The sequence below is a fragment of the Perna viridis genome, chromosome 3, assembly GCF_037379345.1.
Source record: "Perna viridis isolate PV_CMFRI_1.1 ecotype Kerala chromosome 3, ASM3737934v1, whole genome shotgun sequence".
NCBI classification, from domain to species: Eukaryota; Metazoa; Mollusca; class Bivalvia; order Mytilida; family Mytilidae; genus Perna; species Perna viridis.
Window position 1 is genome coordinate 11,567,633 of NC_142447.1, and position 14,854 is coordinate 11,582,486.

Here is a 14,854-nt window from a genome sequence, read left to right on the forward strand (position 1 = left end):
TTGGCCCTCTACATCTCAATTATAAACATCTTATAACATTTCAAACAAAAGCTGGGAAAAAATAGCCAGAAATACCATATACCACCTACCCACACAAACAAATGGGCAAAGTAATATCTAATCATAACAATCGTAAACATTAATCAAATGAAGTTTCTTCATAAAGGAATACATGTTAGAAATAGATTCAGTAATTGAAAATAAATAACATCGAAGTTGATTTGATAGACAGTTCTTGGTAGTGCCAAGATGACTATCAGAAAATTTTTCGGTCCACGCTGTCCACTTGATCAGAATATGGTAAACAAAACAACATATTAAAAGTATAGAATATGATGGAAATGAAGGATCTCGGAAAAACAATGACCTCTACAACCATTAAAATACTACATCTCAATCGTCAAAATATCAACAATTATTTCATTTGTTCAAAATACCCTTGAATGGCATACTAACATCAATCATTACATCTGCAAGACAATTCCTTCCCCTACATGCTTACCCTACCAGAGCACCTGGTCTCCTTTTCTTTTGTTGCTTTGTATGTATTATTTTGTTTATTTTATGTATTTTGTCATGTGTGTGTGTGTGTGTTTCCTCTGTCTAGACTTTGTCCTTGGATTACATTCTTTTGATTTCTGCTAGAATCTTGGTTTCCCTTGATTACTCTCTCACATTCTAAAATCTTCATTCTTTACACATTAACACCTCTTACAACACTCTTATAATGCCGTATCTTTGTAACATCTATGAGAGAACTACCATTCCGAATCATTTTCAACTCATTCAGCAATCACAAACATTTTCATTCTACTCCTCAGCCAATGCATATTATGAGCAATGTATTGTGTATTCAATAGATATGAAGTATGGTGTTGAATACTTCATCAGTCTACATTCAATTTTACAAAGAAGAAATCCTATATGGCCTACTTCAGTGGCTGATCAATTTACATTTATGTAATTCTTTGTTCCAATAAAAAGTCAGTTTAATAACAATCAACTGATTATCTTCTTAATTGATTATCTTCAAGAAAGAATGCTTAATTTTTTTTTTTTTTGTAATCTGGTTGGCCACATATATAATTATAGATGGTAAACTGAATAGTAACAATGATACAATTGAAAGAACTTGGCAATATAACAACAATAATAATACAGTATGCATGTGTAAACAATCATATTATTAAAAACATGTGCTGGCTTTCTATGCTTGGATAGCATGATCTGACAAGATAGCAGCAGAAAATTTAAATATTTGATTACATGTAAATATCTTTCAAATACTGTAATTTAAGATTTCATATGGTTGAACTCCTGTAATTGTTTAACTATTTCAGAATCAACAGTTTCCATCAATCCAGTGAATATACTATCTCCATACAGAAGTTGACAAGCTCCAAGTTGTGAAAATAAATAGTCTCTTAAAGCGATTGTATGCACTGGATCTTTCTTTGACAGCTGGAAAAATAATATAATAATGTTAAACATGATTTGACGTGTTAAAAACCGAATTTACAACTCGGTGGGTGTTTCTAGAAAAGCAGAGGATGCATCATTTTGGTTATTTCATGTTCTTTGTTGTGTATGTCTGTTTTCTTGGTCTAGTCTTTATCCTTGGAATACATTCTTTATAAAGGAATATATTCTGATTTCTTCTCAAACTTTTGTTCCCTTGATTACTCTTTACTGAAACAACCAACTGAACATATATGAATGTGGTTTCTAAAGAATTCCTCTTGAAACCACCAGTCAATACATAAAATTCTAAGAAAAATCCAAAGTTTGAGACCGGGACTTCTAGAGGTGCAACAGGAATTCAGTTTGTAACACATCTCCTCTCAATGGTAAAAAATTATGCAAGATTTTTTATTAGTGTAAGAAGTATTTCCAGGGATGAAAATCAGCAGTCACCCAGTAGCCCATGGTACTAGATTTTGAGCTGGGCTACCAAACTTTTGACAAAAACTTAGTTGAACACATAGAAAGAGTAACCAAGGGAATCAAGATTCTTGGGAAAATCAAAAGACTGTAATGAGACCAGAAATGGAAAACAGACACACAAAACAAAGAACATATAATAACCAAAAAGTTACATACAAAGAAACAAAAGTAATTGAGTAACTGGGATTGGGACTCCACCAAAAACTGAGGGCATGGACCAGGTGCACTGGTAGGAAAATATTAAACAAAAATATGGACTGGGCTACAAGCTTGTATTTCTTGATTTTTACCTTTGATTTCAGACAGATGCAGGAAGAGAGAGCAATCACTTTAGGGCATTTAGCAAACCTCTAACTAGATAAAGAATATTATATAATGACACTTGCTATTAAATTGAACTTAATCAAGTCAGCAAAAGGTTCTATATGAAATTATTAAAATACAGAACAACAGAACTACAAAACAATCACAATTATTCTTGTGTTCTATGTCATCAGTTTGTGCGTACGTACTTTGGTTTTTCTTCTATCATGTTCTGTTATAACATCTCTGTCACCATATTGTGTGTAGTAGTCATCAACATCCTCACAACCCTCATCACTTATCACCAGAGAACTGAAATATAAAGGCATCAATAGCACATGATACAGTTATACAACATATTTTCTATATATGTCTGAGAAATAAAAAAAATAATGAAATACAAAGAGTGCCACTTTACATAAAGACAAACATTATATGAGTTATCCCACATGTGGACAGATAGACGGACAGTGGTGTACTAATACATTTATTTCTGAATGCATTCAGTTTTGATTTCCACATTCAAACTTCTACTTCAATAAAATACCTATACATCATAAATATAAAAAGAACTGTATTTTTAAATTTAAACCACTTTAGATAAATAGATTCAGCACCATTGTGTTCAGTCAGCAATTAAGTTTTTCTATACATTCCATATCAATGACTTTATTAGTCACTTTGAGTACAAATACGAAAATTAAAGTTTGTTTAGATAATGCTTCACTGCATATGAATTTCAGAGGCTAGTCATGGAAGAAATGACATTAAAAAAACATTTCATCAACACTATTGTATTCAGCAAGTTTTCTATACATTCTATATCAATGACTTTAATAGTAACTTTCAGTACTAAAGTGAATAATCAAGCGATTACTTTAAGGGAAGCTTGATTTAGATAATCCTTCACTCCATTTGAATTTAGAGGCTACTCATGGAAGAAATGACATTAAAACCATTTAGTCAAAGTTCAAAGTCAGATGAAATGAAAAAAAAAACATAAGCATATAGTGCATTGTACATTGTTGAATAAGAAATGTTAAAATGTTAAAATGAATATTTATTGCATACAACCCCACATGTATAGCATACGACCCCACATGTATAGGATACAACCCCACATGTATAGGTTACAACCCCACATGTATAGGATACAACCCCACATGTATAGGATAAAACCAAATTATTCTTGAACATCAAATTAAAGAATCTTCAAAAAATTAAAAATACTTCATTTTCAAATACTAATGTAAGAAAAAGCAAAAAGAAAAATATCAAATATATCGGTCAAATTATAGTTGAGTTAGTATACCATATAAAAGAATAACCAGAAAAAAACTGTATCTGAAATAGTTTAATTTTTTTAATGTCTTTCTCCTTGAGTTTAGTTGTATTTTCATGATTATAGTTAAGAACTGAATGTCTCATTTTTGATGTTTCATCTGCATGTAGAAGTGTTGACCATATCATATCTTCAATGGCACGCCCTAGCCCTTCATGTCCAAAATGTGCAACCGGTCAACTTAACATAAAAATTGAAACATTCAATTCATTTATATAATTATATTTCAAATGATTCTCTCATTCTATTCCTTTTCTATTTTTAGATATACATAGAAAATAGACAACAAACAGTGGTCAGTAAAAGTAGTCCAGACAACTGTGGACATGACCTACATAAATAGCTCAAACATGTTTCTTTGACTCATGAAACATGTATAAAGTTGATTATCCAATCAGATTAACATGTTTTAATGTTATGCGCAGTAAATATTATTACTAATTGTTGAAGTCATAAGTGGCATTCCCTCCAAATTGTTTAATAGTGGAAATGAACAAAATCAGTTTTTATACTATTTTCATGCACAATGATAATCTTGATTTTTTTGCTAATTTCTTCTGCAATAAATTTCAATATTTCACCAGTGAATTGACTATTTTGTTTTATTCCCTCTTGTCCCATAGGCTTAACTTACTCTAATTGAATTGAAGGGTCTTCATCAACAGGAATTCTAGTGACATCATGTAATACTTCTACACATAAACATATTATAGCACAAAACTTCTCCTTCACAACACTACAATTAAACAAAAACAAGAATCATACATGTAAAGGTAAATCTGTGTCATCCATGTTACATTGTTTTTAAGTATCAGTCTTGATCAAAATCAGACAGCAGGTGATTCATGTATGTCAAAAACCAACCAAATTCAGTTTTGTTTCTTGTTCAGAAACAGTTACTGATCACATCACAAGTCTAAGTTTTTCATTTGGATGTTGCGCTTTAGAGATAAAATTTATATGGATTGTACATGAAATTAGCACCTTGTAAGAGTTATTGTTCTTGATTTTGTTTGATTTAGTTGATTTCAGTGGGAAATAAACGTGTGATTATTCAAAAAAGCAGATCTAAAATCAGAAATAATTATCCTTTTGTGAAAATATAAATATACGTAGACTGAAAAAGCATTGTTTGTTTGCTGGGTTTTCTACACCATGGATCACTTTACCAATGTCGGTGTCTGAATGTAGTGTGGACTGGTACTTATTACAATACATGAAATTTTATTGTGTGTGTATATATGCCAAATGTTAAAATCTGTCAGATCTGATACATGTACACAACATAGAATGTAGATTGATTGGATAGATTCAAGTTATCCCTAAACAGGAGACAGGTTAAAAGATTTATGATAAATTTTGTTTGCTATTACAAGCATTTAAAAAAAAAGAATTTTACTATTGAAATTAGGAGAATCATAATGTATATAAAATAGGAAATAGCAGGAAACCACTTATAGTAGTTTTAACACAACCAAGTGGTTAAAATATCACGTGCGTATCTTAAAATTAGTCACTGACAAAAGAGTGAATAATAAATAGAATTTATTCAGTTAATCTAATCACAATAGAAAACAAACTTACTTTAAGTTAAGTGAGAGCAGAGATGTTACACTGAGAGCACACAGTTTACGTTTCTCAGGTTGTGTTATACTATCAATCTTCTCAGATAATGCATCAATAAACATTCCTAACACACTCTCACTCTGTCAATAGAGAATGTTGAGTCATTAATAAAAATGTACCAAAAAAGAAGAGATTTGTTCAACTTTGTTATCTACCACTGCATTCATCATAACCCCACCACTGAAAAAATTAGCCAATCTCTAGCCTGTAAAAGCACCACATGAAGAGTATTTCTAATACATTTGTCGTTTTATACCCAATCCCCTATTTAGCAATACCTAGTCAATGCTGAGTTATCATTCTTTCCTGTTTCCACTCAAAACAAATATGGCAACAAAACAGTTCGCTGCCGTAACATCAGACAATCCAACTTGGAATGTGTCAAAGAGTTAATCCTTTCATTGGATGCATGTGTTCAATAGGGTAAATTGGTTACATGAAAAATTGGCTAGCTAAATCCCTTAGTGCTTAGAATATATACTGGACAAACATTTCATTAGCTTGACAAATCATGTAATTGAATGAACAATACTTTTCCATGAGAATAATAATTTAAGAGAACTAATCCTGTAGTCTTATTCTACACTTACATCTTTACTGATTTCATTGGCTACTCTGTTGAAGAAGTTGAACATATACTCCTGATTCTGTAGTAATATCCTTGCCAGTAATGTCATATACATTGATATCATTAATGGATGCTCCTATTAATAAAAACGGGTGAATATGTTATCCATCAAAAGTTATTTGGCAGTTATAAACTTTACTTAGTTTTCCTAAATTGTTTTTATATCAATTACACTAAAATATTAACAAAATAGAGCTCAACATACATATAGTAACGTAGAATATAATCAGCAGCAGAGCTGATTGTGAAAGTTCAAAAATTACGATCAACATGTCAACTATTTAGTATGATTAAGTTGTTCATATTACATTATCTAACTTTCACACATGATTTCATGAAACTAACAAAATTCAGATTTATAGCAGAAGAAAATCATGCCTAAAATTTCTTTCTAAGTTTTGGCAGTTACATCATTATTTCTGAATTATTTATTCTAAATTGTATAGTATTTCATTTTACAAGCAAGCAAGACAGACCTATAATATTTCATTTTAGAAGGAAGCAAGTCAAGTATTTACAAAGTTTGAATAAGAGTACATTACCTCTTTATCAAAAAGAACACCATTCATAAATGTAGGTAGCATGGGTGTAAATGCCTCTGCTCCTTCCTTTGGAAAAGTTTTAAATACTAGCTCTACAACCTAAAATACAGTGTAATGATTAGTGGTCAATAACGTGGTAATTGTACAGACACCTCATTTAGACAAGGCCTTACCCCTAAGTATTGAGTAGTTCTGAGAAGGGGAAGCTGTGTCTGAAACATGGCCTGTGGATAATTGCTACACTATAAAATCAGAAGTAACTGTGTTAATTTCTGTCATTTAATCAAAAAAGTGATTTAAATTTGTTTTAACTTTGCAAATGATTCAATACAAGTCATGATAAAATATTCATAATGCAAAAATTGAAGTTAGTCACATTTTTCCTTTCACACATATAAAAGCATCTTACTGAGGGATTTTTCAATGTCTTTGACTATCCTGTCCGGTCTCCCACAGACAGATAAAGGCATCACAATAATTTCTTAATTTATAATATTACATTCATACAATTAAAATACACATAAAAAGCCACCCTTCCTTCACTGTTTCAAACAAGGGCAAAAATAAGTGCAGCCTAAGGGTGCACTATATAGTTACATTAAGGCACACTGTTTCGCACACCAAGTTACCCCGGTCAAATTTGTAAAACTTAAAATTAAAAGTTGAAATTTGGTGGATATATTGTTTAAATGTAGTTAAGCATTTATACATAGACAAATGTAATATATGTAATGGTAAACAGGTGTAATTAAATGAAGAATGGTATTCGGAACGTTTCTCGGAACGTTTCTCGGAACGTTTCAGTCCCCTACAGTATTAGCTTCTCTTCTCAGCATCAGATGGCTGATTTTCAAAATACCTTATTACGCATGAACTTTTGGAACTAAAATTTTGAGAGAATGAATCGAAAAGGGTCTTATTATTTTTACCCTTTTTCCACCTACTCCATGCACACTTTCATCCTGTGGTAGTGTCTAAGTGCCTGATATTTTATAAAACATAGTAATTGGCTGTTAGTTTTGGAAAGGCACCCCTGAGTTGTACTAAAACTCAGTAATATTTTTTTCAGTATGTTACCATGGCTACTGAATTTTATAACAATAATCAGTAAATTACTTATAAATGACTTGAACCCCCACACACCAAGGATTTCAAAAATATGCACTTTTATATGACAAAACACTAGAAATTTCTGTGCAGACTGCCTCAAAACAGCTTTATTTCAAGAAAATGAGACCAAATTTTCAGAAATGACCTAACTGTTTTGTACTACCTAACCATGTAAGAGTAATCAAGGGAACCAAGATTCTAGTAGTAAGCAAAAGAATACAGTCCAGGGACAAAGACCAGACATGGAAAACAGACAAACGCAACATAGAACGCGTAAAATAACAAAAATAATACGTACAAAGTAAATGAGCAACTCGGAGACATATACATTTTTTTAATACACTTATGTTAATGTTCTCTGATAAAAAGAATCAAGTTAGTTGAAAATTTATAAGTAAAAAATCAAATTATATTTCAAGATAAATTTAATAGGACAAAGGTCAACATGTTTTAAAATCAGGGACTATATGAATATACCACTATCAAGTCCCTGATAAACATTGACCCAGTAACTCTATCCCTTAACTTATCACCATTGAAAGATATGGACCGAATTTGTTAAGGATGTTTGTACCAAAAATGAAATGAGACTTTGATGGCAAAGAAATTAGTCTTTGAACTCAAGAATCTTATTTTTTTTTTGGGATTATTTTCTCTTGACATTTACGCCATAAATAAGATTTCAGTGTATTTTTTTTAACTTAAATTTTCACAAATCAAATACTAAAAAATATTTTACATGTAAGATGACAGTGATTCTCTACTCAACCATTCTATCAAGACAGAATTACAAAGCAATGTTTTACATGTAAGATGACAGTGATTCTCTACTCAACCATTCTATCAAGACACAATTACAAAGCAATGTTTTACATGTAAGATGACAGTGATTCTCTACTCAACCATTCTATCAAGACACAATTACAAAGCAATGTTTTACATGTAAGATGACAGTGATTCTCTACTCAACCATTCTATCAAGACACAATTACAAAGCAATGTTTTACATGTAAGATGACAGTGATTCTCTACTCAACCATTCTATCAAGACACAATTACAAAGCAATATTTTACATGTAAGATGACAGTGATTCTCTACTCAACCATTCTATCAAGACAGAATTACAAAGCAATATTTTACATGTAAGATGACAGTGATTCTCTACTCAACCATTCTATCAAGACAGAATTACAAAGCAATGTTTTACATGTAAGATGACAGTGATCCTCTACTCAACCATTCTATCAAGACAGAATTACAAAGCAATGTTTTATATGTAAGATGACAGTGATCCTCTACTCAACCATTCTATCAAGACAGAATTACAAAGCAATGTTTTACATGTAAGATGACAGTGATCCTCTACTCAACCATTCTATCAAGACAGAATTACAAAGCAATATTTTACATGTAAGATGACAGTGATTCTCTACTCAACCATTCTATCAAGACAGAATTACAAAGCAATGTTTTACATGTAAGATGACAGTGATCCTCTACTCAACCATTCTATCAAGACAGAATTACAAAGCAATGTTTTACATGTAAGATGACAGTGATCCTCTACTCAACCATTCTATCAAGACACAATTACAAAGCAATGTTTTACATGTAAGATGACAGTGATTCTCTACTCAACCATTCTATCAAGACAGAATTACAAAGCAATGTTTTACATGTAAGATGACAGTGATCCTCTACTCAACCATTCTATCAAGACACAATTACAAAGCAATGTTTTACATGTAAGATGACAGTGATTCTCTACTCAACCATTCTATCAAGACACAATTACAAAGCAATATTTTAACATTATCACACATGTAAAATACATGAACGTATTTCAGGATAATGTGACCTTATCTTCAAATAAAAATGTTTTAATGTAAACTTCAGCCTAAATTGTCCCATTTATTGCCCTTTTTTCTGATATCCAAATAATGAATATTATCAGTATTTTATTGATTCTTACCCTTAAAACTAAAATCTGTCCTTCTGTTTTCACATCAGGTAATAATTTGCCCAAACTGCTCACTAACACATTTGAGTATTGCTGAAATCAAAAATTCAAAAACATATTTTCCTTTTTTTTTCATTAAAATTCTAACCTTACTTCAAATGGTAAATTAACTATTTCATATACATTTGTTTGGTTCTTCAAAGGACCCAATAAAAAACCAAGTCATTTTTTGTACTACAATTTCATCAATGACTTCAGCCTTGAAGTCTTTGTTACAAAATAGCAAAAAATGAGTAGGTACCACTAACCAAAATGACTTAATATTTTGATGTAAGCTAAAAAAAAAACATTAAACATTTTTTGTATTAAGTATCAGTCCACATAAAATTCAGTCACTGCCAATGGTAAAGTGATTCATGGTGAAGAAAAAAACCTACAAACAAATGATGCTTTTCAGTCTACATATGCTTTACTTTCACACAACGATAATCATTTCTGCATTCAGATCTGCACTTTTAAGAAAATCATACATTCCTCTCCCACTAAAACCAACCAAACAAAACCAAAGCAAAAACAATAACTCTAGCAAAATGTCAATTTCATGAGCGTAACAACCAAATGAAAAACTAAGACCTGTTATGTGATCAGTAACTGTATCTACACAAGAAATAAAACTGAATTCAGTGGGTTTTTGACATGATTAATCATCTTCTATCTGATTTTTATAAAGACTGCTACTTAAATACATGAATTGGCAGCTTAAAGTGAGGACATGGAATATGTAACGAGAATAGATATGGTGAATATGTCAAAGAGAAAACCCAGACAGAATGGAAAATGTCAGTTCAAGCCCTTATTAACATAAAATACTCAACCTGCATGAATTCCATAGGACACAACAAAATATAATCTTCTATAACTTTCAAGCATATCCTCAAGTTTTCTGTTCCTAATTCTGTAAATAAATTCTATCATCCATTAACCTCAAATAGAAAACAAGTCCATAACAGTACATGTGTATGTTATAGAAAACAGATCTGAAATTATAGGAAAATGTTTACTTAAATTGTAGAAAATAAATTAAATTTATACGTGTGTTTGTATACTTCATTTAAGAATTTAAAAAAAAAACACTCTTTGCAAACTATTCAGCAATCCATTTACATACTGACTAATACTTTAAATAGTTAGATATGACAAAAAAAAATAATGTATTAATTAATGGGTAGGAGTGAATAATCAAAATATGATCACAAGTACCAAAGAACATATAGATTTAATGAGTGTGTGGTAGCCAAATAAGTTCCACACAAAAGTTAAATATTCAAGAGTTCTTGGGACAAGTTATTAATTTTGGGTTATTTAATATAATCAATTGACTATCCTATTTATTATACAGATTTCCTCCATAATTTAAATAATTTTCAACATGAATTTTAAGTTTTGTGATTGGCAGATTGATACTCATGTTGTGACATTTTGGTGGGAGATAGCCCAAGAATGAAATTATAAAACTGATTTCACATTGTAAACTATCAAACTTTGCAAGGTTTTCCATAAGTGTCACACATATTTGACTTGTTACACTGTGAAAAAAAAAAAACGCTAATAAAAAAACCTCCAGTTTTCAAACCAATCTCCAGCTGAAAAATGACAAATCTCCAGTTTTGAAGTAATGACTTTATCACATACATGACAAAGTGAATTACAAAGTAAACATTCAGTAAATCAATGATATCTATATAATAATGCTCACCAAGTAAGCCAGCCATATTAGCATACAAATGAAGAATATGGTCAGTAGAAGCAGCAACATTCTGAAGTGTGGCATGCCATAATTCCAATCCATCTTCTACGAGGTAGATATACTGGTCCTGTCTTACATCAGTCGACATTTGTATAACGGGTAATAAAAAATCAAACATAACACAGCAACTGGAACCAAAACCCTGTAATGAAAGAATATCCAACGAATATAACAAACATAGCACAGCAACTGGAACCAAAACCCTGTAATGAAAGAATATCCAACGAATATAACAAACATAGCACAGCAACTGGAACCAAAACCCTGTAATGAAAGAATATCCAACGAAAATAACAAACATAGCACAGGAACTGGAACAAAAACCCTGTAATGAAAGAATATCTAACTAATATAACAAACATAGCACAGCAACTGGAACCAAAACCCTGTAATGAAAGAATATCCAACGAATATAACAAACATTGCAGAGCAACTGGAACCAAAACCCTGTAATGAAATAGTAATCAAGGGAACCAAGATTCTAGCGAAAATCAAAAGAAAGCAATCCAGGGACAAAAACCAGACATGGAAAACAGACATACACAACAAAGAACATTAATTAACTAAAATAATACATAATAATAGTAACAAAAGCAAATGAGCAACTTGGACTCCACTAAAAGCTGGGAGCATGGACTAGGTGCACCGGTAGGGTAAGCGTCCTCTGCTTTTCTAGAAACACCTGCCCAGTTGCTCATAAAAAATCAAGTCTGGGGTAGTCAAAGAGGAAAGGAAAACTATGACATGATGAACAAATCAGTTTTCATGATGCAGATGGATACACTGTACAATCCACGAGTTCATGATGGCGACCATAAAACTTCTGTAGTGATGACTTCAATCTTGTAACAACATAACACTGTTCTAGAAGCCTAACTGTAAGAAGTCGATCGCGATAAAAAAGTAGCTACGGTAAGCTGTAGCATAATGTACTAGTTGAGATATGAAAACTCTATATGCAGAATATCCAACAAAATATAACAAACATGAGCAAACTTCAGAAATTTATCAAATCAAGTGAGAAATGTAGTCATGACAGGACTCACAAATGCGAAAGACAGGCGGACCATCAGACGCCTAACATTTCTAAGTCTCTGGGTTGTTGGGCGGGGGACAAAGTAACAAGAACAAAGTAAAGCAAACACGAAGTCTTTGACTTCAACAGCTGACATCAGATATATAAAAAATAGTAAAGTCTTAGAATGTTCTTAAATTCCATGGATAATTCAATAAAATTCCTCAATTTAACAGTGTCACATATCAATTTATAAATTTTCTGATATCTTTAATTTTATGTCACCAGGAGATTCCGAGAACCTGAAATTTACCGGTATAAGAGCATCTTTATCTACATGTAAAATACAAAAACCCTCACATGATCAACACACTTACTTGAACTAAGTGTATCAGTGTAGTGAGAATTGCACATCGTAACATATTGTGGTCAGCTGATTCTTGCCAAAGAGCTGGTAAATACTGGATTAAAGATGTGGCATACTGCTGTATCTTTGGACCAACTCTCTCAATCACAAATGAAATTACATGTAAAACCTGCATCTGTAATAGAAGAAATTTTATTATATTTTTTTTAACAATTGTCATAACAAAAAGAAAGACTCAACAATATTATAGCAAACCCTCAGCATTTTTTAAAAACCTTTTATCCCATATTTTGCATATAACTTAAGGTTTAAATCAGTCCTGTCTTTCATTTTGACTACATAAAACATTGTATTCATTTTAGTATATTTCACAGTGATATCATAACTTAAAAACTTATTTCCAGTATTGATCTCAATGTTTCTTTTCTTTACAATTTTGATCAGAAAAAGTATCATTCTTCAGCCTGGTGTGATACACTCTACTAGAAAACATTGGTTATTTAAATTTAAATTCTCTGTCTATTAAGAATCAGGCAAAATATATATAAGATGTGGCACATGAAAAAAATACAAGATATTGTATTGCATTATCCAAGTATTTATAACTTATAACCTTCAGAAATAACCACCAAAGTGTGTGTAAGATATTAAGAGGTCTTTAGTTAAATGCACATTGGAAAAATGGTGTGGAAATTTCGCACCCTTTTCCTTATATGAGCAGCAAAAAATTATCTTCCTCACAGAAGCTTCAGGATAAATTTAAATAGTTTTCAGTCGTTTTCTAGGTGTTTTGAATATATTTGAGGGAAAAAAAAACAAATTGAGAATAATGATGTGCCACCCATTGCCTGATTCTTACACAGAATGGTACTTAAAAGTATTTAAAAGTATACATGTGGGTGTACCATTATTTAATTACTTACTTTACTGTCACATTCTTTGACTTCCTGGAGAAGTTCAAACAATAATGCAAACATGGTTTCAAGAAACTGAAAATAAATGAAAAAAAATTTTATCATATAGAGCTTAAACCATAACTTTATGTATTAGGAGGACAGGCAAATGAGACATGAGGTGGAAAACTGTTCTCATGGAAATACAACTCTACATTACTTATACAATAGTTCCTTATGTAACTTATCAATAATTGGCCGTACATAAGAACTACTGTGTTTATTTCATTGAAATATATGGTAATGCCCCTGGCAATATTCATCAGGTAATGGCCTCTTGACATTTTAATGAACATTAATGAAGACCACATGACCATGTTTTAATCAGTAAGAATACCTCATTCTTCTCTGATAGAAATAAATGTCATTTCATCACATATGTAGAGGACACTTACCCTACTGATGCATCTGGTCCATGCTTCCAGTTTTTAGTGGAGTCTGAATTGCTCATTTACTTTTGTTACCTTGTACGTATTATTTTGGTTATTTTATGTTCTTTGTTGTGTGTGTCTTTTTGGTCTTTGTCGCTGGATTTCATTCTTTTGATTTCCACTAGAATCTTGGTTCCCTTGATTACTCTTTGATTACCGCTATAACCTTGGTTCCCTTGATTACTCTTTCATTTAAAATGACTTAATAGATTAAATAATAGAAAAATATTGTACTATACATTAAAAACCATCATAACAGGTACAGATGGAGAAGTACTTACAGGTAAAAACTGAGTCACACTGAACTCAAAGTCATCAACTGGTACCAATGTTAAGGATACTAATCAAATTTATACAAAATTAGTTATTATATTTTTATGCTTAGGCTGAATTGAGAATGGAAGAATAAACCATGAGACACCACACAAGAACAATATGATGACCTTTGATTTAAGATTTTTGAATTAAACAGAAAATAAAACTGAGCTAAACTAAAATATTTATCAGGTGAAGATGATAATATTCCTCTATTTCTCCATATTTCTACTTTAAGATCATTCTAAACTATCTGTGCCAAACTAGAAATACTGTTAGCAAACTCAACAGAATAATCACAACTTCTAGTGAATTATATGTTAAATGTCCTTTCTATAAAATTTTATCCAATTTCCTTAAGCATTTTAGGTGAAGCTGCATTTGCAAGATATGTGGACAGATGAACCAACAGACAGACAGGATAATACCATTAAAACCCTCAGTCTTGGCTTGCAAGAGTTTAAATAAAGGAATTTATCCATATCACTAACTAATAGTAGTTCAGATAAG

General features: G+C 31.3%; 1 protein-coding gene across 2 annotated transcripts in view; it reads right to left on the minus strand.

Annotated features, from left to right (window-relative positions):
- Positions 1-1,156: 1,156 nt before the first annotated feature.
- LOC148621003 (importin-11-like) overlaps positions 1,157-14,854 on the minus strand; it is a 28,089-nt gene continuing 14,391 nt past the window's right edge. For both annotated transcript variants that reach the window (XM_088574981.1, XM_088574982.1), the window contains exons 15-26: positions 14,311-14,351; positions 13,569-13,634; positions 12,656-12,820; positions 11,213-11,405; positions 10,332-10,411; positions 9,469-9,549; positions 6,386-6,484; positions 5,806-5,919; positions 5,174-5,295; positions 4,224-4,325; positions 2,457-2,559; positions 1,157-1,461 (exon numbers count right to left, since the gene is read on the minus strand). In XM_088574981.1, the coding sequence (XP_088431107.1) occupies positions 1,294-1,461; positions 2,457-2,559; positions 4,224-4,325; positions 5,174-5,295; positions 5,806-5,919; positions 6,386-6,484; positions 9,469-9,549; positions 10,332-10,411; positions 11,213-11,405; positions 12,656-12,820; positions 13,569-13,634; positions 14,311-14,351 (1,334 nt within the window). In that variant the 3' untranslated portion in view covers positions 1,157-1,293. The remainder of the gene's footprint in view (positions 1,462-2,456; positions 2,560-4,223; positions 4,326-5,173; positions 5,296-5,805; positions 5,920-6,385; positions 6,485-9,468; positions 9,550-10,331; positions 10,412-11,212; positions 11,406-12,655; positions 12,821-13,568; positions 13,635-14,310; positions 14,352-14,854) is intronic.